Source organism: Neolamprologus brichardi, chromosome 11, assembly GCF_056152115.1.
Source record: "Neolamprologus brichardi isolate AB-2024 chromosome 11, ASM5615211v1, whole genome shotgun sequence".
In the NCBI taxonomy this organism is placed as follows: Eukaryota; Metazoa; Chordata; class Actinopteri; order Cichliformes; family Cichlidae; genus Neolamprologus; species Neolamprologus brichardi.
The window spans coordinates 17,246,635-17,269,371 of record NC_142114.1 but is presented as its reverse complement, the minus strand read 5'-3'; the positions used below and the strand labels follow the sequence as shown (position 1 = coordinate 17,269,371).

The 22,737-nt window shown below is 42.3% G+C and overlaps 2 protein-coding genes across 2 annotated transcripts; both read right to left on the bottom strand.

The window, feature by feature from the left end:
- Positions 1-3,965: 3,965 nt before the first annotated feature.
- Positions 3,966-16,191, bottom strand: shisa7a (shisa family member 7a). The gene is made up of 6 exons (XM_006802954.3): positions 14,847-16,191; positions 10,267-12,732; positions 9,458-9,612; positions 8,905-8,970; positions 8,431-8,616; positions 3,966-8,225 (listed from the first exon to the last, which is right to left on the bottom strand). The coding sequence occupies exons 2-6, from the start codon at positions 11,019-11,021 to the stop codon at positions 7,228-7,230; spliced, it is 2,160 nt and encodes a 719-aa protein (XP_006803017.2). The 5' UTR covers positions 11,022-12,732; positions 14,847-16,191; the 3' UTR covers positions 3,966-7,227.
- Positions 16,192-16,788: 597 nt separating this feature from the next.
- On the bottom strand, positions 16,789-22,251 carry ube2s (ubiquitin-conjugating enzyme E2S). Its single transcript, XM_006802955.3, has 4 exons — positions 22,029-22,251; positions 20,575-20,722; positions 18,452-18,642; positions 16,789-18,365 (listed from the first exon to the last, which is right to left on the bottom strand). The coding sequence occupies exons 1-4, from the start codon at positions 22,029-22,031 to the stop codon at positions 18,006-18,008; spliced, it is 702 nt and encodes a 233-aa protein (XP_006803018.1). The 5' UTR covers positions 22,032-22,251; the 3' UTR covers positions 16,789-18,005.
- Positions 22,252-22,737: the final 486 nt, after the last annotated feature.

The following is a 22,737-nucleotide window of genomic DNA, read 5'->3' as shown; positions in this document are numbered from 1 at the left end:
TGGATTACAGATCAGAGTGACTCTACAGAAATGCTAAACATTCACACATTTAGTTTTTTGGACTAAGCTGTATTTAAAATCATTTGTCAGGATTTAGAAATGCTTTTAATTTTCTATATTTTCTATATTTCTATACAAATGTAGAGGGTGACAGAAGGGGATGCTAGGGTTAGGGTAAGATGGAGGGAGGTGAACTGAAGTGGCGACCCCTAACAGGAGCAGTCCAGTGTTTTACCTAATTTGTCTGGATGTGTATTAAGGTGTATAAAAGCTGTACTGCTGCTGATGATTAATACCTGCAAGAGGTGGTTCTTGAAATACTTTGCTCTCAGACTCCAGGCTTATTTGTGATTCCTAGGGTGTTTAAAAGTAGAACTCAGCTTCAGCTTTCAGGCCCCACACTATCGCTACTATTAAGATCAGGCTTAAAGCTTTCCTCTTTAATGAAGCATATATTTAGGGCTGGATCCTGAATCCTCCATTAGTTATGCTGAAATAGGTCTAGGCTGCTGGGGGATTCCCATGATGCACCATGAGTGTTTCTCCTTCAGTCACTTTCTTCACTCACTATGTGTTTACACACTCCTCTGCTGGAGGTTTCTTCCTGTTAAAAGTGAGTTTTTCCATGCCATTGTCGCCAAAGCACTTGCTCATAGGGAATTATGTGATTGTTGGGGTTGTCTCTGTATTTTATTGTATTATTGTACCATCTTTACCTTAAAAATATAAAGCACTTTGAGTTAATTGTTGTTGTGATTTGGCACTATATAATTAAAATGTAATGTAATTGAATACAGTCAGCTTGCAGCTTAATAGATGAGTAAAAACAGATCTGCAGTTGTAAGCTTGGCAGAGTCAAATAACTGACTGTATACTGAGTAAATAAGTCTTAGAGGCATTTTCCCCCTCTATCTCAACAACAAATCTGCACAACACAGTTCAGTGTTTGATTGCCAACAATAGGTCGGGGTAACTAAGCTATTTAATAATGTTTAGTAGTTACCAAATCTGTGCAAAACAGTGAACTTAGGAAGCTCATCCTCAGGCTAAATAATCATTTTATTATTCTTTTCAATTGATATAGTTATCCAAGTCACAAGAGGGATGAGTAATTTCACGCCTCTCTGAGTTTTAACAGTTTTAACCAGTGTGGTTAAAACTGAGCAAAGAATCTCTTATGATCAGTGTTTGCAGTTTAGATATTAATGTAAATTTATCTAGCTCCTCGTTAACTTCTCATCATTTATAGGAAACATTAATATATATATTTTTTACTGTTTTTACAATGTTTGCTGTTGCAGTGCAGATTAAAACTGAAATGACTCAGGCTGACATATGTTACAGAATATACTACAGTACATAGTGCTACAAAATGCACTGTAGTTAGCTTCAGACATTATTGGATGTGTTTTCAGGTTATCTTTTTCTTGCCATCTTTGTGTATTCGAGATCATCAGGTGTGCTGTGCTGAGATAGAGCTCATATACAGCAAATGTCGTCACGTGAGTACTGTAGAAGTCCGTATTATGACTCAGCTTCGTAAAGAGAATCTATTTTAACTCTGCAACTTTCGATCGCAGCTGCAAAAACCATCAACCGCTGTGAAGAAACTGTCTTTTATGCGAATCTCCCCATCAAAGAGGAAGAAGAGCAAGAGCTGTTGAGTCTGTTGAAGCAGCAAAGCTCATTAGAGTTACCAACCTGAGAAGTCACCAATTAACACCACCTCAGATTAGATCCCACATCAATGGTTCCCAGTGCTGAAGTAGGAAAACCACATCAGCATCAACTCTTTGCGTGAATTAGAGATAAATTGCTCCACAGAAACTACTGCTGAAGGAGAGCAATTAAGAGAATTGCTTGGGACAAGCAACAAGAGGACTGGACATAAAGAACAATGGAAACAGAAAATATCTGTATAAGTAGTTTTCTCACTAAATCTTGAAGGAGTGGGACTATAATTTAAATCTGTTTTAAATAGAGTGATTCAGATCACACGTGCAGGCTCTACAAGGTCTGTTTGACCATGAACAGCGATTGGGTGGCCCATGAGATGACCTCTACAGTCATGTGACCTAAAACTAGCTGAGATGCTTTGGAATTAATTGAATGGCACCTGAAAAGCCACCAGTGGGAATGCTTTCAACACCTGCAAAGCCTCCAGGTGATGATCTGAAGCAGACATAGCCAAATGTGAAAAACTGTTATAAAGACAAACAGTAGTTACTTTGAAACTTTGAAGATGTAAACAAAATATGAAACATATTTTTGTTTCTTTTCATTCCTGCATACCTAATATGCACATGTAACTGTTTTTGGAAACAGTAAAAATAAAGGAAGAAAAATGAGTGAGTCACAGTGTTCAAACCTTTTCACAGGTACTTGTTTATGGTGTGTTAATATGAGTTTTGAGAGGCGTTGGACAGTTTGGGCAGTGCATTTACTGATATCTACAAACAGTCAGATGATATTATGTTCTGTGTTTTTTTTTGTCAGTCCTGTGTAAGGCAACAGAAATAGCTTTAAGGGTGAGTTACAGTCTGAGCAAAGCCTTCTTGCACAGCTCATCTTGGAGCCACTGAACCCCCTGCTGGTGAAATGTGCAAACTACGACTCTGACGCATCAGAGGCAGGTAGTGCCTAAATCAAACATAATCATTTTTGTGCCCTCTTGTGTAGCCCCTGCAAGAATTATTTCTATGTCAGCACGGTGGCTGTTATCTGCCCCTTCATACATCTCAGTGCAATAAATGTATTCACAGGAGGTTTTAAATATGAGCTGCGGAGCCCTTGTTTCACCATAGGAATCCAGCACATCCAGCAGTGATATAACTTTGCAGCCCAGACGATCTCGAGCTGTAAATTATACGAAAACAATTCCACCTTTTTCATTTTATTTAAAAGTGCAGCTGTCCGCTCCCAGTAGCACTGCATAGCCATACTGCAGCTTATATAACATCTCACAGGCAGATGATATGGGATTTTATTATACAACCAGTCTGTGTGCTCACTAACCTACTGAACACTAAAAGGGCCTTTTTATTTCCAAATATAGGAGGCGCTTTTAGTTTGACCCCTTATAAAACACCAGTTTGCCTTATGATTACTGTTATGATAACCCATATTTATTAACATACTGATGCTGAGCAAGCCACTGGTGTCAGATCTGGTTATTATCTTAAAAGTTTGACTCACAGATTGTTACAAATCAATAAATAAATACACTTCAGTGACAGAAGCAAGCTTCCATAGCAGTGTTTGATTTCTACTCCACTAGATTTGATCAGGTTACTAGTTACATGCAGATTTTACGTGAGAAACAATAATCTGTCGCAGTTATATAATATATAGTGCAATGTTATACTGTAAATATGTCAGAGCAGATATTGTTTATGATAATAACACACTTGACATTTTCATCGTCGGAGACTGTTTTTATATTGCACTATTAAGACGTTCGTGCAGGTAAGAGCTCTGAAAACAACTGAAAAGTAGCTCGTTTATCTAAACTACAGAGCTCATTATTCACACCTTGTCTTAGATATGATTTCATTGTGCACCCAGTGAGCACACACGTCAATTTGATATATTGCTAAGTCTTAAATAGGCTTGAGAAAACAGGCACTCGAGGGTGTTTGTAGGTATTATGAAGTGCTTTGAAATGCAGAGGAACAATGTTTACCTCGGGGATTAATAAAGTATCATTTGAAACCCAAGTGCGATGCTGATAACTCGGTTTACAGTGTTAATGTATTTACAAGGAAACTGAATGCTGCTCATCTTTAACATGTCCCATGCTGAGATGACTGGGAATGCGGATGGGTGTTTTTCTTATGATTTAATGACAAAAGAAAAAGTTGGGAAGCACTTTAAAGTATGGTGCAGGTGAAGTCCTGAATTCACCCAGACAGAAGAGTTGAAAAGACGAGCATTAACGCAAGAAAAGAATCACAGGTTTTTTTCCCACCAACTTTATTATACAAATTCTTTGTAAGTCACTGTCGTATCCAAGGGGATCAATGCATTAAACAAAAACAAAAGGGTCGTTTCGAAATTTATAGGCGTCAAAATAAATCCATGAATTTTTTTTTCCCAATACTGGACACTGTCCCTGTCCGTTTCAGATGGCCATTAAAGAATCCGCACTCTAAATGAATTCATAATGGTTAAAAACACACACCATATTCATTCATTTCCTTCTGAAAAGGAGCTTTTCAGCTTCACTCGGCTGTCTATTCGCTCTCCTCTGTGAAAAAAGTAAATAACCCCTGTGGCCATCTAGGAGGGTGTGACGATAAAAAGACAACAAAATGTTATGAGTTTGGCACTGTACAGTTCATTAAATACTAACACAGAATTTTTCTGAATCTTCAAATTAATGCCGAAGAGATCACTTAAAATATTCTGATTGTACTAGCTATACAAAATACAATACTTGCACAAATTAGATTAACCATTTATAAAATTGTGATAATGAGCTTCGATGGATATGGCTTGTGAGATATTACAGACTTTGCTACAGACCTTTTGTGGCTCTATTAAAAAAGTCTAACACTACTGTATGTCACCTGTCCTATTTCCCTGAAAAAGACACTGCACTCAAAGCAATCAGGTTTCCATTAGACGCCTGTTTTGTCTCCAACCTGTGTAATAAACATTCATTCGATACATACATACATTATGGCATCATGGGTTCAGCGTGTACAACCCATTTTTAAGTTACTGGGGCAGGCTGCCGCAGAGGAGACAGCAGACTGCGTGTGATGTTAAAATCACTTCTGGCCCATCCCAAACTCATCTATCCCTCGCCGTCATCTACGCGTACGTTTAGAAGGCTGCAGATTATTCAATACCAGAGTGGAAACCTAAGTAATCACTTAAGATCAAGAAGTCATAAGGTCGATGTCTAGGCACAGTACATACAGCTGGAAAAATGGCCATAAAGGCATCAATGACCCTAAAATCCAGGCATCCTGTAAAAATGCCTCTCAATGAAATGGAGCTGGCATGCATCAAGATTTGGAATGTCTTAAAAACTCGAGTTTATGACCAGATGTATGAAAAACCAACTAGTCGCGAGAATGCTAGTTATCTAAAAACAATAAACACTTAAATCCCACCAAGTAAAAGAACATCACATCGTAAGATAATTGTTAATAATAACCATAACAGTTATAATAATTATTAATAATAACACTCCATCATATTCATAACAACTACATTTAGCACTGTGTGTAGGAAGATTGTCCAAATGTGTTTCTGTTTATCAGCATTTCATCTCTGTAGCTTTTCCACATGACTGAACACAAAAAAAAAAAGAAAAAAGAAAAGAAAGCCGGCGCAAGTTCGTTCTTTGATCGGCGTTATTACCGACGATTTCTGTTTAATAAAAGAAAAAGAAAAAAGAAAATCCTCTCTCAGTATAATACCTTCCATTGATTGGTCACACGTTCAGCCGTGCTTGTACAGAATGTAAACCTTGAGGACACGATACAAAGTGTGCTTGTATCTGGTGCAAATATCAGGGGCTAGATTTGTGCAAAGTTTAGTCTCTGATTCTCGTTGAACTGTGCTTAAATTTCTCTTGTTTTTTTGTACACATTAATACTTAATACATCATGACAATATCAACACAAAATCAATAGAAAGAGATAGCATTTTATATGGACCACAGATATCACATACTACAGTATATAGGATAGCCCTTAGTATTGAAAAGCGTTGTTATTGATGAAGATTTTTTTTTTTCCGTTTCTGTTTTTTTTTTTTTCATACTGGCTGAAGTGCGTTATGATACAGCAAGGTCTTTGTCTTGAAGATGGGAAGGGCTTCCTAACCATCCGAGTCTCTTATATGGCACACTGGAGCTGCGCAGGAGAGGACCTCAGGTCGCCCTCGCTCTTGACTCTGAGGGTTTCGGCTTGCTCTGAAGCCAATCCTTCTGTCTGTACAAAATGTTGCTGACTTTTTAATAACTTGTCACCTGGTGATAATAATTAAATGGTGATTGTCAGACCAGCTTCCTGTGTGGGATTTTCTTTGTATCTCCATAAATGGCTTGTAAGGACAGTTGTGTAAGTGCAACCTCTGCGTCATGGTCTATCGTTTGTGCTCTGTGGAGAAGCCTCTGCTCTTCGTTAGAGCGAGTTGCCTCTTTATTGGTAAACTGAACACATACGTCTGTTCTTTTATCTCTTGATTTTGTATGTGTATGTCAAGAATTTTTGGAACGCCGTGACTGATGGCTCTATAACATTTGGTAGCCCGTTGTTTTTGTTTTTTTTTTCAAACAGGTAGGTCCTGATCTATAGATGAAAACATTAAGAAAAACTCACCCATAATCTTATATCAGCTTACGCTCCCGTAGTGTAACAGTAATGAGATTGTGAGTTCCTCTGGAGGTTTAATCTAAGGTCACATGGAAAAGTAGGCAACCCATGGAATCAGATCAGTAATGTGGATACGTCCTCAGTTCCCGTCGGGCGGTGGTGTTGTGTCAGACTGCTGTGTGTCGCTCAGAAACAGAGCCTGTCTTGTCCTCTAGGTTATACAGGAAGCAAGAAAGAAAAAGTCAGTTCTGTCTCACTGCGTCAGCACGAGGTCGGTGCAGAAGAGTTCAACAGGCGCACAGTTCATCATTCAGCCTCGTCTGGTCCACCGGGCTCCTCATCTGAGAGTCAGTTTAATAAATCTTCGTCGGTGAGGACCGAGCGGAGTGGCAGTCCAGGTAGTTGGCTCAGTTCTTTGAAATTCTGTGACAGGATATTCCACACGGGCCTCTGCTTCCTTTATACTGTTTTTTTCATTAATATCATCTGGTTTCCTATCTAATATGGCTCCTGAGTACTTTTTGAAAAAAAAATATAAAAACTAAAGTATGAACGGCATTTCTGTTGGTTTTGTTTCACCCTCCCAGTCAGTCCTTCTACAAGTAATGGCACCTCTGTATATGGCAATGCGGCAAATTCAGATACAAAATATGGCTGATGTAGGCTATCACATAACTGGAACAGATGTCCCCTACCTAATTTTCAGTTTTTATAAGTAAGTCATATTTAAGCTATTTAATTACAAGATAACACTAATTTGAATAGCCTAAACACATTATACTGTTACAATACTTTATACTTCTAGTTGTATTTCTTGTAGCTGAATGTCTAATAGTTAAATGCAGAAGGGTGATATATTCCTGTCCCTTTAATCTAAACTCTACATTAGGCACTGACCTCACACCGTCACCTCATTTTTACTCCCCGTCCTGATCCCCTGACTGCCTCCTCCCCCGCTCCCTGCTGACCCCCCACCGCCCCCTCCGGGAATGAAATGTAGCTGCTCAATTGTGTTCTGCCGTTTTGCTGCGAAAGCCATCCTCCGGGCGCTGTGGCCCCCTAGTGTTCCCGTTCCCATGACTACTCCGGCTCCGGGCCCCTCCCCAGCCCAGCCCATGCCCCCGCTCATGTGCCCCGTCATAGGCGTGGTCCTCTCCTGCTCCCGTCCGGACGTGGGATGAGAGTTCATCTTGATCATGTGGTGCCGGTCGAGGGAAGGCGTTGCACAGACGTTCTGCTGGGACTGGGCCTTCTGCTGGCGAGGCAGGGTGGGGACGATCCCGCTTCCCGTGTGGGCGTACGGATCTACAACACCCATCCCACCGACGCCCATCCTCTCCTCCAAATGGTCTGGGGACATGAGCAGCCGTTCCTGTCTCTCCTGTCTCTCCTGTCTCTCCTGCCTGTCCTGCCTGTCCTGCCTGTCCTGCCTGTCCTGCCTGTCCTGCCTGTCCTGCCTGTCCTGGGTCTTCCTGGTGAGCGTCTGCGTGTTGGAGTTCTTATTGGAGGCAGCCATGGCTTTGTAGTACTGGTGTTGCTGGTTCTTGGAGAGCCGGGACAGGGTCCCGGTGTTTCCAGGGACATCACCCATGTTGAGCAGCTGGTCGGTGGACTTAACTTTTCTCGGAGGCTTGGAGAGAGTGTCGTAGTTGGGGTTGTGCTGGGGCTCCGGGGGATCCAGAGGGTAAGGATTGGGAGTGGGTGAAGCAGGCATGCCAGAGGGTGGCGGTGGGATCCAGGGCCGAGCCGCATGTCTGGGGAGGGTCCCTCGCCCGCTGAGGGTGTAGTCTCCACCCCAGTGGAGGTGGTGCTGAGACGATTGCAGGGCCGGCTGAGCTGTGTGAGGCCGGCGCTTGGTGGTGCAGTACCCAGATGAGTACTCGTCAAGACCTTTCTCTGCAAGCCAAACAAAAGTTCTCTGAATTGTTTATCACCACAGTAAATAGCATGAGCACATAATGATGCATCGTGCATTTCACAGCACCCGTGTCAAGAGTGTCGCTCTGCTTCAGCACTTACGAAACAGCTGCAGAAAAAGCAGCAAAAGGGGAGCGCAGCTTAGACGGAACATGTCTCATTCCTGGAAAAGCGCGATACTCACCGAGCCGTTTGAGTGAGGAGTATCTGTTGAGCTCAGGCTTGGTGGCGCTCTCGTACGAGGGCGGCAGCTGGGCCAGGTTGTGCAGGGAGTGGTGGAAGGAAGGCTGCGATTTGGTGTTGTTGTGCTTACTGGAGAGCAGGGTGCCTCCAGCTGCCAGCTGAGCATTGTTCATCCGAGGTGTGCGTTCTGCAGAGACCAAAGGGAGAAGACGACGGTGTGTTAAATGAGATTTGCTCCTCTGGATATAGCGCGATGCACATAGCAGAGTGTGAATCTTCTAACGTTCACTGAAAGCGACAGATTTGAACTCGCTTTCAGCACTAACACAAGCAACCAAAAATATGATAATCATTATTATTGTTGAAATGAATGAGTCTACTTTTGAGCTCCAAACGAAGCTGAATGAAGTAAATGAAGCATCCAAGTGATTACATGCAATTTACATGGGAGCCCGGCTTTCATCAGCTGCCTTACCGATAGTTGCAGTGTGCTTGGGACTGGAGCCTGATGAGTGGATGAAATTGTGTTGCAAATTGCCCACTGTAAGTGAAAAGAACATGAAGTAATCAGCTCACAAAATGGATGTCAGGCAGTTGAGCGGTGTCTTCAACTAAAAGGAATAAGGAAACTTTACGTGCGTATCTACCTAAATCAATTCATTTTCACATGATCACATAAGCACCCATCTCCACATTCTTGTGCAATTAACTACTTTAATACTGAAGTGGAGAATTAGAGACACAGAGGACCCCAAAAGAATCATTTATAGATGACCATGGCCCTCGCAGAGAAATTACCGAGGTTAAAGACTCATTTTTTAGCACATCACTACTGAAAATTCTTAATTTATTCTCTCTCATAAACAGCGGCAAAGATATCTTGATGGAGGAACACAGAAAAAAAAAAGCTGCATCCATTTACAGACGTGACGAGCACAAAGTGCCTCTGCATAAAGAGAGGATGCTGTTACAAAAGTGCACCTCTGATCGTGCTATTCACTAACGCGCTACGAGCCCTAGACTCTCACATCTGTTGTCTTTGCTGGGCAGCCCGGGGGCGTAGAGATTTTTCGGCGGTCTCCCCAGTGTCCCCTGGCCATCTCCTACAGCCAGAGCCACGCTGTTGTTTCTCTCATCCTGCTGGACTGGGCTCGACTGGTGCCGCAACATGTCCACCAGAGCTCTAAGGATGCCATAAAAAAAGCAATAAAGGAAACATGAGATAAAAATGGCAACAGGGTATGGGCACTAAATTCTTCCCCCCGTGAATGCTGTTTTTGGATTGCAAATAAACAACATATCAGCCATCTATGTGAGGATGAAGGCTTAAATATAAATAAATGTGAATGTTAATCTTGTGGTCGGACATTAGGGTTTACACCATCTTTCATAATCACCAGTTAACTGTGTGTATAAATTTAAGTACAATGATGAATAAATATGGAAAATGTGAAACCAAAATAACATGCAGGGCTTCCCTGAGGGGATCAACCAACACTTCGTTTTGGTCTACAACTGTCATCTTCCATGACTGATGCAACTAGTAAAAACACCAAAAGACCCATCTTTATTGCCAAGACGACGGCCCATATATGAGATAAGAAAGCCAAGAGGAAATCAAAACAGCCACGATTTCCGCAGCAGTCACTCGATGAAGATCAAATATGTTTCAGCTGATGACTAATAACATTTTTCTGGGCCCAGAATGATGAATGTAGGCCATTTATGGAGTCCTGAAAACCTAATTTCATTACAATATTCATACATCAAAATGAAGTACTGAATTCAGCAATGAGATGTGATGAAATTAAAAAAAACAAAATCATGTAAGCCTCACCTGGGCATGTTCAGGTCCCTTTGGTTGGCTTCCTGTTGCACCTTGTTGAAGACCACCTTGATGCCTACTGCGACAGCCACCATAAACACAACCACGCCACCGATGACAAAGCCCGTGTTGTGGCTCTGCTGCTTCAGTGGATCAAAGTCTGGGTCAGAACCTGAGTCATCTGGTGTAATCATAGGCTCCGTCTGTGGCTTGGCCCAGTCTGGAGAGTCGTAGTTTTTACAGTTGTCCTGGTCCAGTTGGCGACTTCGGTCTGGACAGCAGAAGCGGTAGTGGCAGGTTCCGCAGCAATAGATGAATGTGTCCTTGGAACAGTTGAAAGCGCTGTCAAAGTGTCCCATTACATCGTAATATCCTCTGCATCCATCCACCCATACATCCATTACAGGTGCCACCTGGGCTGCACCTAGAGGAGGTGCGAGGGCCTCTGCTGAAGTTACATTCTTGGGGAACATTACCTGGGGCAGGGGTCTCGGAGGAGTCTCTAGAACTTCCTCTGCGGTTTCTGGGAGTGTCCCCGGAGTTTTTGTCCTTCCTTGGAGAGCAGCTGGCCTGAGGTTGGCCTGGATGGCGAGGAGTATGAGCGAGGAGCTGGAACCAGTGTCGGGCTCCTCCGTGAACGGTCTCCCTGATCGGTCTAGGTGCTGAGGAGGTGGGGACGGAGAGGCCTCCGCGACGGTAGCAAGAGGGGCAGTTAGGAGGGAGAGGAGGGAGACAGCGAGGACTCGGAGATTGGTGGTGGGCGGCATTTTTACATGACTAAGACATCTATTTTCTTTTATTGAGTCAATGCAGTTGCAACGGTGTATCCGCTTCTGCAGTTTAACCCACTAAAATGGCATGTGATGCATTCAGCATGTACTGGGTACTGGAGTTTCATTCACTAATGCTGGCTGATGAAATCTGAAATTTTTTGTGTTGTTCGTATTTATAAGGTGTTATAATAATAGAAAAGGTCGGGAACAATAAAAATAAAAAAAACAGTACAAACAGTATCAAAATGTTTTTGTAAGTTTCAATAATTGGTGATAATGGTATTAAAATGTTTTTAATTTCCTGTTAGAAGGGAGCTCTGAAAGTGTAATGACTTCATCTCTTGCCCTCTAAAAACCCCTCTCGATTCGAGAACGCTCAAATGGATGCAGTTTTGTAAAAAGCACAGATTGAAAACAACAATCTTCATGCTTTTAGTCCTTAATGCCTCATCCTACATGCCCTACTGAACAAAAGAACAAACATCTCATTTACTACCAGGGGTGAAATTACGCTTTGCAACCACAAAGTTAGGAGCAAGTATTTTTAATAGAATATGGCATTCCTGTACATTCCTGCGCTGATGGCACTTAAAGAATAGACTATGGCCAGTTTTTTGTTAAATGTAAACAAGTTTATCTGTTCTCTTCATTCCTTTTACAGTCTGGCACTACGTACATTCAGAAATGGCACTTGTTTAACCTGTAAGCAAATCTTTTCTGGGGGAAAAAAATAGGAAAAAGATATTAAATCTATTTTGTTTTTATATATTCGGCACTTTTTGCCATAGTAAACAATCAAATGGAAATAAATGACTGCACCACTGATAAATACTGTCCATTAGTGTGGCCTAGTTTCTATAGAGTACCGCATTATCTCCACGTTAGCCTGTTCTCGGCACCCATCACATCTATAGATACACTGTGTACTTTATCTCAGTCTTTTCTATGGCTGGATTATTGTGCTCAGTACTCGCCTGGCACGGACCGTTACTGTGACTGGGCTGTGGGTGATAATGAGAATGGCTCTGGTTAAGTGCTAGAAGACCGCAAGCACTGAAAATTGGGAGTAATCATAAAGTAAAGAAACGACTCCCAGCCTGTAAAATACATTGCACAAATGAGGCAAATGTCATGATTTTAAGTGCTCTGCCTTCAGCTTGTAGGCACAAAATGTTGCCCGTGTCACTCAACTGTGTCGCTAATTAGATATGAAGTGAATGGCACATTGCTTCTCCGTGTGACATGTCTCTCTAAGTAAAATTATTCCTGATTTGTCTCCGATGTTGAAAGAATATCACTTTTGTGGAGAAATATGTAAATGTGTGAAGTTATTGTGTTGGAGGTGTTGGCAATAATAGACAGAGGCAGATCTGTCTCCCACAGAAATTATAATTATATGTAATTATCAAAATGTCCCTATCTGTAGCAGAGAATGTAGGCACAGATGGGGGAGACAGAATGCTGAAATCACCGAGGGCTCCACTTGTTTCAGTTACATGCTCCTCTAACCTTCTGAGGAGAGTTCAGTGGAGGAAAAATGAGAAACACGAAGCACAGCAGCTCTCCCACTGACTAATGTTCCAAAAGAGTTCTCCGGGTGATTTTTTTCCCCCTTCTTGTCGTTTCTAAGCGTTCTGCTTGATTTCCACAACTGTCTTCGGGTTTACGTACGGACAAATCTGGAAAATCGTTGGCCAAATGTCCACTGCAATACAAATGAGAGACATTAGATTAGAAAGCAGCTCTGCAACCTCTTCCCCACACTTACTGACCCTCTTTGTGAGTGTGTGTGATCATTTTGGGTACACACACGCACACCACAGTTATTTTTATTAAATGCGCTATGTGCATCGTGGAAAGCTGCAAGTGTGTGTGCGTGTGTTTTAGTGTGCCTGTTTGGTTGCAGGAGGAACACTCTCCTGAAAAGCCAGTGATAGAGAACGGGAGCAGAGGGATAAATGCAGGGTAGGGATTTAAATGAGCAAAGAGATTGTGGCGAGCGGGAAGAGCCAGAGGTATAGATGCAGAGACGACCATGAGTGGGAGGGCGGTGTGTGGGTGGCACAGAATCAAGTACATTTCTCCCAGCACTTACCAATACAACACATCACACAAACAGCACCACCAAACAGATCTGCAAACACAGTCCATGCCACACGCAAGAGGAGAAGAGAAGTGCTAATCAGAACTGCAAATCAACCGCTGTTGGAAGAGTAAGAGGGAAAGAATGTGAAACAGTAAAGAAACCCTTTACTGTGCGAGTGTGTGCATGCATGCATGTGAGAGAATAAAGCTGGCATTCTGTAAAGCCCCTCGTAGTCGGTCTCTGCCTCTCTCCTTTATTCCTCTTGCTCCCCTCCTTTTCCTCTTTCTGCCTTTCTCTCTTTCTCAGATTCTGTGCGTGGGTTGAGGCAGCTAACTCTCTCAGAATAGCACTGCAGCTCTGTCTGTGTGTGAGTGAAAGAGGCAGTGAAAGAGAAGGGAGGTAGAATCCAATCTACACCCATTAGCCAAACCAGATTTCAAAGTCACATCTGCACGTCTCCTTCTCAACACGATGACACCTGATGCCTCGCACCGTCATCCGCCAACGCTGCCCAACTCTCCCGTCACCGTAATGTCTGCGCTCTGCTCTCAATCTTTCCACTTCATGAGGATTTTTTGACCAAATCCTTAAACCGCTCCTGCTAAACGTGCATATGCAGATGCCCGACATTGAAATTTTCACCCTGAATGTATTTAAACTACAGAAGACTGATCCATGGCAAAAAAACAAAAACAAAAACAAAAAACCCTGCTATTATTCATAAATCTGGTCCTCTAGATGTCTGTATAGTGTGGTGCTGAAACAATGCAGCAGAGAGGGAGGGAGAGAGGAAGAACTGTACCAAAGGGGTGAAAGGCACACATTCACATGTGTGAGGAAGCAGCCCTGACTTGCATGGCCACAGGAGGGAGGACAACCCAATCACTTACAACTCCAAATTCCTAGATTTGTCAGTGTGTCAAAGCAAACGAACCTTGGGGCCTCTTTCACTGCAGGAGCTGTGCAAACGGCTGGGCATGCAATCATTTCAACAGGTGTTTGTTGAAAAAATTCAAACAAAATGGCCCCTTTTTTTCCCTTCTTCTTTTTTTCCTCTAGACGTGCTGTTGCAAAACGCACTGTGGTGTGAATCCTTTAGGGGGAGGGGGGAGAAATCGCGCAAACAAGTCGTGTGTTGCGTGTGCGCAAAAAGACGTCTAATTGCAGCGAAAGCCGCGCGGAGCAGCGGCTGCTTTTGGTCTCACCGGCGAATATATGCTGCGCAATTACTTTGCATCAGACGAACGGATGTGGACACAGACTCCTCAGACTACACTACATCCTTCATTGTGTTAATAAGTTGCAACTTGCAACAAACAAGCATGCGGGTTATGGACATGACTTGCATCTATCAGTAGGCTAAGAGTGCGTGGGTGTATCCGTGCCGGTGTGTGTGTAGTCCGGCTGGATGAGTCGGTGTGTGCGTGTGATATCAGTGTTCTTAATACCAATATGGTTATAATGTCGCAGTTTGCTGCCACTTGTCGATTAAAGTGATTAAGAGGTGGGGGAAAAGACGTGTTCGCGGAATAGAGCCCGCAGATGTTTTGTGTGGCGCAGATTTCATTCAAATGTTTTTGTTTGACAGCCTCCAGGTCAGCGGATGCGTCTAAACTGATGCCAAACTCAATTTTCATGCACGCACAAACACACAGAGGACTTATCAATCAGCTTTGATTGCAATTCCGTAATTGGCGTTGCATTAATAAAAGGTGCATAATGTCGTGCCTTACCTGTGCGCTGCTCTGGGGGGTTTGATGCTGAAGAGGAGCGCTGGAAGAGCCTGCGCACTGTATCTCAGCGGTTTCTCAGATGGCAGCCTGTTATTGTAGCAGAAGATGGTGAACTGTTGCTGGATGCGCCACTTATTTTAATTGCCCGTGTGTTTTAGAAGTGCAGCAAATCTCGATCGCGCTTGTTGTGTCTCCATCAGGCTATTGATAATCCATCATGACGGCGGAAAGACGAGGGGGGGGGGGACGCGAGCGGGAGAGGAGGGGAGAGAGAGAGAGTCGGTGAACAACGAGATGTTCTGAGATTTTCTGATACATGTGACAAAGCACTTCATCTACACACTACGTCGGAAATTTCCGCCTGGTGTGCGGCACAAGTTAGCCTGCAGAGTAACTATCCCGGACAACACGCAAAGTAGCCGGATTCGCATGTCAGGTGCGCAAAAATGTGAAGCTTTTCACCAACAAAATATCCGCCAGGCTCACTTTCTCCATCTAGAAACTGACTGAGACTGGTTCAGTTAATCGTCTCCACGCGATAGCCTATAGGTTACACCGCCTAAACTGCGACTGGCCTCACGGAGGTCCACCAGTGGGGGGGGGACGCTGTGATTGGCCGGTCAGACAGGCGCTGATGAGACTCCGCGCTCCGCTCGGCGCTGATGGTCAATAGGCCCATTCAACTGGTGGCGTTCATCTTTACTCTCCTTCATTTAATTTCCATCTTTAGTTGCGCGCCCCTGAAGGCCTGCATACGTTTTACTGGCTCTGATAAAAAATAATAAATAAACATAAACGGGGGAAAAAAACTGTCGGATTTGACTGATGTTCTTCCCGAAGAAGTAAAAAATATATAACGAATGAAAAAAAATGTATAAAAGCCTCCCCGAAAAGACGGAAGAAAACTTGCAAAATTTAAAGCAGCCGGTAAAGTGAGGGGAAGATCCAAAGTGTGTGTTTGTGTACGTGTGTGAGAAAGAGAGAGAGAGAGAAAAGAGAGACACAGACATGGTTGCCACAGCAACTGTGTCATTATGTTGGTGGCAATTATGAAAGCGATGAAAACGGGGAAGGGGAGAGGATTGGCGCAAAAGCCTTAACACTGAAGCGTGAACGAAACTGTCAATTAGACTCAAACCTACACTGACAAGTCTTGATTTCTGTGAGTGTAGGACGAGCCGGGCAGGTGGAAATCCAGAGAAGAAAAAGAGAGGATAGTTGGATGAGAGGTAACGGTAGTTTGCGCCGTCTTACAAACCTCGCGATCCTCTGATATCACCACCACGCATGAATGAAACCGGGTTTAGGGTTGATCCCCGACGATTGTCCTCCAAATAAATGCAATCACTGACTGCACATCAGGCCTACAGGATGAGTCACGCGCTTATGTGACAAACACCAGCATGCATTCATATTACACCTGACCCAGACTACATATCTCTCACACACGTCAAAATCTTCAGTGAAACTGTGTTTATGATTAATAGCATGGTGTGGGTTTTCACCGCATGGATGTTTATACCAGGTGTTGAAGGAGGTAAGCACTTCCAAAACGGGTCTTGAGGGAGGTGTAAAGGGTTACACGGAGCTCCAGGTGTCTAAGAAGGGTCTGATAATTACCTGCATGGCAGGCTGCTATTTCTACACAGGTGGGTGGGCTGCTGCATGTTGGCAGCAGAGGCCAGTGGAGCCCTTCATTAGATGGCCCAATGACGCTCTATCGGGTGCACTTCGACTCACTGGTTTGCTGGGGTGGATGCAATTACTCGTTTTTCCTCATAATGGTTATTCCATCACTGCAGAACAGGAGACCACTATAAACAAAATGTGCTAATACACGTCACTGGAAAAGCCTCATTTGCATTTGTTCTTAGCATTAATTTCAACATCGCTTGACAGAAGAGGACCAAAGAAAAAACGCAAACAGGAGTTGATTTTCCATTTCACTTCTGGTATTTCAACATTTTATTAATTTAAATAATTTAAAATGGACACAAGCTATCCAGCCAGACAGTGTGCACAGTAACAGGAGTTTCAGAGGCACCTTTTCCATCCAAATTAAAACAGCGCTTCAGTGTGTTTCCTTGGGAAATGTAGGCCCCGCATGCATTTAAGAACGGAAAGAAAATCTGCCCGAGAAACCCTGCAGTTGCCACGGATGGAGGGGCAAGTTGGTTCAAACTAGGCACTTGTCATCTCTGGTACCCACGCGGCTGGTCGGCGTGCGGTGCATCTGAGAGGACATGCTGCTTTTGTTAGGAGGCAGGGGTAGTTGAAGCGAGTCACACCACAGTATGCCTAAATACAGAGAACAGTTGAGGTGGCATGCGCATGCCATCTACCCTGTTCCCTTACAGCCACTGAGCTACATCTTCACACACAACCACAAGACAGCTGAATATGGACGTGTCGATTAAAAACAGCTTTTGAAAATACTGGTCAGTGAAACAGTTTTAAAAAGTCAGAAAAAAAAACAAAACAAAAAACAGCAGACTCCCTTTACTTGAAACAATCCATACCTTTACACCTTTACCTAAATTGGATCACAAAACAAAGAATACAATTTGGACGTTGCATAATTTTAGCGCCTTCTTCCATCATTTCCTTTGAGCTGAATTTAAAAACCTGACTTTAAGGTAGCATCGTGGTTCAGACTCGACAATGAGTCAGGCTGTGCAGTACACAGTACCATCACAGTTGCTTTTACCAAGAAACGCTTTAAAAAATGGCTGCTATTAAGTCTGAGACGACAGGAGCTATATCTCATTAATGGACAAACATCAGAGGCCGTGGTTTGCACAGTGAATCGCATTAAGTATCATTCATTCACAGTAGGCCAAAGGAAAATCACAACTGATGGCATGATGTTTTTTTTGTTTTTTTAGACTGAAAGTGTATTCTTTCATTTCAGAAAAGCAACAAGTTGTCACTGTCTTCAGGTATGGGAAGAATTAAACCCGTGACACCAACAGGACAAGACAGAGTGATGGAAAGACAAAGAATAAGGTATAAGTACAAAGTGGGAAGTCTGGATTTTCAGGGTATAAAGAGTCAAAGGGAACAAAAACATCATCAGTATACTTCAATATTTAAATTTACTCTCCCACATTCACACAAACACGCACACACACACACCCACTGAGAATTTCTATGGAGGTATTAAAGTCGCCTCAACGCACGCTTTTTATCTGCTTTCTTCTTCCCTGCTACATTATTAGTGCTACTACTACTGTTGCTATTGCTGGTGGTGGTGCTGGCTCCGTTGGCTCCATTACCCAAAGCTGCTGGCACAGACGCCGCACTGGGTCCCGCTCTCTTCATCGGGTCACCTGCATGCTTCTTTGGCTGGGGGCCGTCATTAGGATCCTGAGGTGCCCCAGAAGTGCCGCCCATGGCGTGGATCTCTGTGAGCAGGCGGGCCCGGGACTCGTACTCAGCATAGTCCTCTAACAGCAAGCGGCCGGCCTCTTCGTTCAGAGCCGATTCTGGGTTCGGATGGATTAGAAGACACTTGATTGTCTGTAGGAAAGTGAAGGAAAGAGATGTGAAATTAGTGGCCTCAACACAAGCGATACTGAAACAAACACACAGATCATCCGTCTTACCAGTAAGACATGTTTGAGGCCGAGTTCTGCCTTCCAGTCCCTCTTCAGCACGTTGACACAGATCTCTCCCTTATGACCCACGTTGGGGTGAAAAATCTTGGTCAGGAAATACCCTTTGGGTGGAACCGCAGGGAAGTCCTTCCCGAGGACCAGACGCATTCGGAAAATGCCACCAGCAAATGGAGTTCCCTCTGTTGAAGTATAAAGAATTCATCACATGAACATTATGTCCTGACTCTGCCAAACTTCATCCAGAAAAAGAGGGTCACAGAGCTGCAACCGAGTCCTCTGACAACACACATTCAGCGCATACAAGTCAGTCAGTCACAGAGCACATTAACTATCATTTCAAATCTGTCACATAACAGCAAATATTTCAAAGCTGAAGAAATACCACCTGACACTTTTCCTTGACACCTAGTGTTGGTTTAAAAAAAAAAAAAAAAAAAAGGTTCCAGAATGAAAACTGTGCCAGCATCGAAGATTTAATCTTACCATCTGTTAGACTGGTTTCTTAAAGCGAGGAGACTTTTTAGGGAACAGGAGATTTGTGTACAAAAATCATCTAATATTATCCTTTCATCAGTGGTAACAAAGTGAAATAAACACAATATTCTTTCGCGAGAGAAGAGTAAGGAAGTTTACGAGGCCATTTCAAATCCTTGTCACTTGCTCTTAAGTCAATTTCCTGCATTTATCAGTTCTATCAGTTTCCAATGAAATAATCTGATATTTGATCTGATATTTCTTGTTTGACCATCATCACCATCTGTCTGTGTACGCTTCAGCTTTTAACCAGGTATGCCAAGTAGCAACGACAAAAATTTGACATTATGAAACACACTGCACTGCCGCTTTAACATAATAAATTACCTGATCTGAAATCAGATATAAATGTCAGTGCCCAATAAATGAAACTGATGCAGCGACGGGGCTCTGTGGAGGAGTAGAAAATGTGGACAAGTGTCTGGCTCTTCAAGGCCTACTTAAAAATAACGTCTGAAGCAATGAGTGCATAGTGGCAAGATATCATGATACTTTAAAGTGACTTATGTGTCTCACATGACATTAACAACACCCACAAAACCCATAATTTAAGTGATTACACAAGAGCATAAATTTTGAAAGCTCCACGAAGGGGGAAAAAGAAATGTAAAACAGGCCTTGAGGATTTATTATTCTACAAATTAACAGCACAAAAACTAAATTATGTACAGATAGTAAAAGATTCCATCAAAGCTGATGGCTTCCATTTAAGCTTCAATAATACCTAAAAATCATGGAGCAGACGGCTGACTCAGCTCAGCCATCACCAGTCATGTTATTACTTTGAGCTGATAATACAAAGTTGGCTATCAATAAGAAACTCTCAGCCTTTAAATATTATTGTTTGAAGCTGTTTTTCTGGATGTGAAGTGGTGAAGTAACTAACACACTGTAAATGCACAGTTTGCTGCGAACATGACGCAGAGCTCGGGGTTTTTCCTGGACACTAGTGACCCTTTGATTAATGACTATAACACACTAGCACAACTGACTGGCACACAGTGAAGGCGGCGAGCGTCTGTCACCTTACTTAACAGAAATCTGAATTTATTTCTGGAAATTTTCAAAAACAAGAATGCATGTAATGTTGAAGGAAATAAAACAGGCTAAAATATTTTTGTTAGAAACCTAGAAATTTTTGCATACAAGAAAAACCCTGAGAGATAATATATTTAAGAATACACAAAAAAACCTTGAAAATACAAGCTGCAAGGTGACTAAACTAGGATATTTTATCGCTGATTTTGAAAATAAATTTCCACATTAGTTATTCGAGGACAGAAGTAATACAATTAGTATGGATTTCATTAAGTTTATTTCACTCATCAGTCTCTGACAATTTGTCTATTTAATGAAATACGAAATGCTCTGTACTGATCTTTTATGATAAAATATTTTGAGTCAGGACAAACTCGACAAATCTGGTTCAAACTATAGATCTTAAAGAAACTTTTGCGAATCTAAAGCCCTAAATTATGAAAAGACCATACTGCAAATACACGTGGTGAGTTTACTCCCAAGAGTTGTGTCGGTCCTGCTCTAAGTGTGAAGTGATGACACCATATCATAATCCTTACCTGGTCCCTCTATTGCTGTGTGAAGCTCTGTTATGTCTTCTTCGCTGGGATAAATCTTAATGCCCTCGGGTGGATCTGCTGCTAAAGCTGAAACTTCTTTGTAGACCAAGCGAAGAACATGAGGGGGCAAATTCTCCACATTGGAGTTCTGGAGAGACATAACGATAGTTTAGCCACAGCGCTAACAGGAATGACCAAGCTGTACTCTTACTAAGAATGAGGAAAAATGAAGGCTGTAACTTCACCTCAGGTACTGTTAAGATAAAGCTTTACATTTAAAGCATGTAAGCCAAAGCAGCTGAAAAAAAACTCAACAAATAGAGGATCACCAGATTCAGAAAAAAAGAAAAGAATATCTTTGTGTAGGACACTGGGACGTGTTACTAATTGGGTTCGCTCATTTTAGTTCATTTTTAATCTTTGAAAATATTTAGTTTCAGCATTAGGCAGTTTATGTTGACAACCAAACTGGCTAAAGCTAAAGCTATTTCCTCTACATTCTGATTTTCACTTTTTTTTGTATTTCAGTCTACTCAAATATTTATTTCACACTTCGTTTTTGGCTTACTGCAAAAACCTTTGTCTCTGTAGATGTACACATTTTACAGCCACGTGTTTACTTTCCTAAACTTGGACTAACAAATAAATATGACACTGCCTCAACATGTTGGTCTGTTAGCACACTGGACACCTTTTCTTTAATATACAGCGAGTGTGAGTGAAGTAAATTTAACATATTATCAAAATGTTTATTATATAGGTAGGTATCGACTCATTACACATTAAAACATATTTTTTGTATGGTTTTGATGATTTCGTTCCACACATTTTAATAATGTGTCGATCGACCATATGGCAGAAGAAAAATCTATCATCGGCACCACCTGAGACCATCTACATTTTCCGCTGCGGATCTGCTGTCATTTTACACAAGCTTTTCTCTGTAATCTGCGCTTGCCAGTCATTATCTTCCTAATTTTAACACGTATTTACGTAATGAACATGAGCTGGAGCTCCTCTGGGGGAGCTACGGTTTCATCATCGAGCCAGCGGTCCCCGCACCACGTTAAGCATCCTCACAGAAGTCAGATGAGTTATAACTTGATCAACTTGAAGTATGCTTTAAAGGCACAACAGTAGATAATTAATACCAGTTAAACAGCCGACGGGCAATGTTAACTTTATGTTACCGTTAGCATACCTAGCCTAGCAAATGCCTCGATTAGATTTCGTGTTAAAGAAGCTTTTGGTTTAGTGGTAATAGTTTCTATTGTGTATAAAGGTACATATTAATTACACCAATATACATCTGAAGACTTTAATAAACGCATTAACTTTCAACAAATAGACACAACCTCCCATAAAAATCGAAAAATAAAAAAAAAATCGACAGCTAAAATCGGTTAGAGCTAGCAGTGTCTCCCATTAGCTGTTAGCTAAGAGGTTGATCTTACCATCTTCAAAAAGGAGCTCTGCTTGGGTGGTGGGTGTCTGGCTGGTGTCAGATATAAAGAACCGTTTCTAATAGAGTCTAGAGGAGTGAAAAACTATATTCGATGAAAACTTAGCCGACTGGCTGATGATCGCCGTTCTTCTTTTCTTCTCTACGTTGACACAGGAACAAAAATACGATCCTCAGTTGAACCTTAAAGCACAGACCAATGAGTGGCATAGTGGTGTGAAACGTCAGAAGAGACAGACCAATCGAAATGCAGCGATAGAGCTGCGTCACATCAAAAAGCCCTATCAGCCACATAGAGTGAAAAGTACATCTGATACACGCCAGCGATAGGTCCATTTGAAAAACTCACAAATCTAATCGATACTGAAAGATCAGCACCAGCTACATTGAACACCAAAGTTAAGAAACGCCCACTGTTTAAACCAGCCAGCCTAATTTATTCAATAGATAAATACTTAACTTGATAAGCGGGGTCACTTTTGTTAAGTTGTATGATAGATATATTTTATGATGGTTAATAAAGTTCACTCTAATTGGCAATAACAATAACTGAATTAAATTACACTCACAGTTTTTTTCGTATTCGTGTAGTACAGAAACGTGCCTGAGCAATACACCACCAAAAATAACAACACAATTAACATTTATTCATCAGACCCTCTTTTAGGTGACCTAGGCCTTGTTAGTACTGCTCTGGAGCC

Coding starts and splice junctions, on each gene's coding strand:
- shisa7a (XM_006802954.3), bottom strand. CDS start 11,021: ATGCCGCCCACCACCAATCTCCGAGTCCTCGCTGTCTCCCTCCTCTCC. Junction 8,617..8,904: donor CAAGCACACTGCAACTATCG/GTAAGGCAGCTG, acceptor TGGTCTCTGCAG/AACGCACACCTCGGATGAAC. Junction 8,226..8,430: donor CTCCTCACTCAAACGGCTCG/GTGAGTATCGCG, acceptor TTTGGCTTGCAG/AGAAAGGTCTTGACGAGTAC.
- ube2s (XM_006802955.3), bottom strand. Junction 18,643..20,574: donor CACAGCAATAGAGGGACCAG/GTAAGGATTATG, acceptor ATACTTCAACAG/AGGGAACTCCATTTGCTGGT. Junction 18,366..18,451: donor GCCTCAAACATGTCTTACTG/GTAAGACGGATG, acceptor ACTTTCCTACAG/ACAATCAAGTGTCTTCTAAT.